The sequence below is a fragment of the Cherax quadricarinatus genome, chromosome 68 (assembly GCF_038502225.1).
Source record: "Cherax quadricarinatus isolate ZL_2023a chromosome 68, ASM3850222v1, whole genome shotgun sequence".
In the NCBI taxonomy this organism is placed as follows: domain Eukaryota; kingdom Metazoa; phylum Arthropoda; class Malacostraca; order Decapoda; family Parastacidae; genus Cherax; species Cherax quadricarinatus.
Genome location: NC_091359.1, coordinates 11,711,871 through 11,714,574, shown reverse-complemented (window position 1 = coordinate 11,714,574; position 2,704 = coordinate 11,711,871). Strand labels below are relative to the sequence as shown.

At 39.5% G+C, this 2,704-nt stretch overlaps 1 protein-coding gene across 1 annotated transcript; it reads right to left on the bottom strand.

The window, feature by feature from the left end:
* Window positions 1-965: 965 nt before the first annotated feature.
* On the bottom strand, window positions 966-1,841 carry LOC128697618 (acanthoscurrin-2). Its single transcript, XM_053789447.2, has 2 exons — window positions 1,800-1,841; window positions 966-1,686 (listed from the first exon to the last, which is right to left on the bottom strand). The coding sequence occupies exons 1-2, from the start codon at window positions 1,800-1,802 to the stop codon at window positions 1,081-1,083; spliced, it is 609 nt and encodes a 202-aa protein (XP_053645422.1). The 5' UTR covers window positions 1,803-1,841; the 3' UTR covers window positions 966-1,080.
* Window positions 1,842-2,704: the final 863 nt, after the last annotated feature.

Below are 2,704 nucleotides of genomic sequence, written 5' to 3'. Positions count from 1 at the left end.
TGAGTAATTTTTATGTGATCTCGATATACACAAGATAATTCTCCGATTTCATATTTTATTATTATTATTATTATTAATATATATATATATATATATATATATATATATATATATATATATATATATATATATATATAGTAGTGGTAGCAGTAGCAGTAGTGGTAGTAGTAGTGGTAGTAATAGTGGTAGTAGTAGTAGTGGTAGTAGTAGTGGTAGTAGTAGTGGTAGTAATAGTGGTAGTAATAGTGGTAGTAATAGTGGTAGTAATAGTGGTAGTAGTAGTGGTAGCAGAAACAGTAGTAGTAGCAGTGGTAGTAGTGGTAGCAATAGAAGAAGCAGTAGCAGTACTAGTAGTAGCAGTATTAATAAGGGTGGTGATGGTAGTTTAGTAATGGTGGTGGTGGTGGTGGGGGCGGCGGGGAGGCGGTAATGGTGGTAATAGCAGTAGAGGTGGTGGTAGTAATAGTAGCAGTAGAAGTAATATTAGTTGTAATAATAGTGGCAATAATATAAGTATTACCTAAGAGCATAAGAACAGAGACGAACTGCAAAAGAAAGTAAAGGAAGCAACGAAGACGAAAGTAAGATGACTGTAAAGGCAAAAGAAATACAGGGGACAGGTCAAGAAGAAGAAGAAGAGAGGAAAGACAGGGACACAAGGAAAATGCAATTACTGATTCAACAAGACAGCGTCAGTGAAGTCTGGATGGGAAGCTAATTTCACGAGAGGTTCAGTTAATATGAAGAGTGTCACCGCTAACTCGACATGAAAGAGGATTGTTGACGTGGGCAAGGTGAACACTTCGTCCTCTTAAGTTTTGTTTACAAGCATCAGAGGACTCAGTACCTCAATAGAAATCATATATATATATATATATATATATATATATATATATATATATATATATATATATATATATATTAAAATGCATAAAAAATATAGTTTGGGGAAATAAACCAATACATTTATGAAAAGCTTTATGTGTGTGTGTATATTACAGTATCAGCAATTAGGCTTCAGGGAGCCTATTCTGTCGATCTTTAATACTGTCGAAAACTTTAGATTACAAGTTTTCATTCTTACCCATAGCTGCGGCCGTATAATCCTCCATACAGGCCGCTACCAAAACCAGATCCAAGCCCGATGCCGCCACCATGAATGCCGCGACCAAGCCCGATGCCGCCACCATGAATGCCGCGACCAAGCCCGATGCCGCCACCATGAATGCCGCGACCAAGCCCGATGCCGCCACCATGAAGGGCAATGCCACGTCCAAATCCGATGCCTCCACTATAAACACCAGCTCCTAGCCCAATGCCACGTCCAAGTCCAATGCTTCCACCATGAAGCCCAGATCCAAGTCCAATGCTTCCACCATGAAGCCCAGATCCAAGTCCAATGCTTCTACCATAAAGCCCAGATCCAAGCCTAATACCATGACCAAGCCCGATGCCGCCACCATGAAGACCAGATCCTAGTCCGATACCACGGCCAATGCCAAATGAACCCACACCACCTAATCCTCCCAATCCACCATGGGACAAGCCAACTCCACCGTGGGATAAGCCGCCAAATCCTCCAAGTCCTCCAATGGAGCCACCGGAGAATCCTCCGTGAATCACGCCGCCATTTACACTGGAGGATCCCACCAGAAGGGCAGCGCTGACGGTGATCAGCAACAGATTCTGAAAGAAATATACAGATGTACTATAAAAAAGTATCCATGACAGACTCGTTATCTATGAGCTTTCAGACGCGATAACTTAAAATCTTATATGTATGAGGAGAGAAGACTTACCATGGTTGGTACTGGAAGCTCACAATCCAGGTCAGTACTGATTGCTGGAATCTTGTCGAACCTTTATATACTCTTCAACTTGCATTGTGGCCTTGGGTATGTGCTACGCCACTACTTTCGAGTTTCATGCCCATGAACTTCCTGATGATCATTGAGCGTTGTTAATGATTGATAAATAACAACACCCGTTTCCTTTTGACGTTCCTCTACACTTGCACACATTCACATATACAGACACGAGCGTTTGTAAGTGACAAAAAAATCTACGAAGATTTGATCCTTTCTGTTTCTACGGATTTTTTAAGCTCTCGGTCATTTAGACCGGTTCAAAAGTTATTTTCTTTAATAGATAGTCCTGTATCATTAAACCGTCTCTTCTAATTTCCCATTTGTAGGACTGTAGGATACATTCAGGAATAGTCTTCCTATTTACGAAATACGTTGTTGTTTCCATTCCAACTCTTTTAAACTACGTATCTTACAATTTATCACAAAGAAGAGTTCCTAGGATTAAGAGTGGATTCCTCGCAGACATCCAGCCGATGTAAGGAGATCGAATCACGTCCCATCGAATATTTTCTCAAATCAAACTGTTTTAAAGATATGATAATTTCCGGATAGTTCTCTTATCACACAACCCCATCTAATGTACCATATCAATAATCTCTCGTGTATTACATTACATCAATAAACTCACAGCTACAACTCATATATGACGCCTGATATTTTTTAGGGGTGGACCGTAAATGAATAACTAAAAACTACGTTTACTTGATTTTTAACTAGAAATTTTAATACCTGAGAACATTGATTAGGAATAAAGCATAGTCTTTGAAAGTTGCAGCGATGACGATAGAGAAATATGATTTTTTTTGGAGCAATATGGGGTGTAAATATTTTGTAGT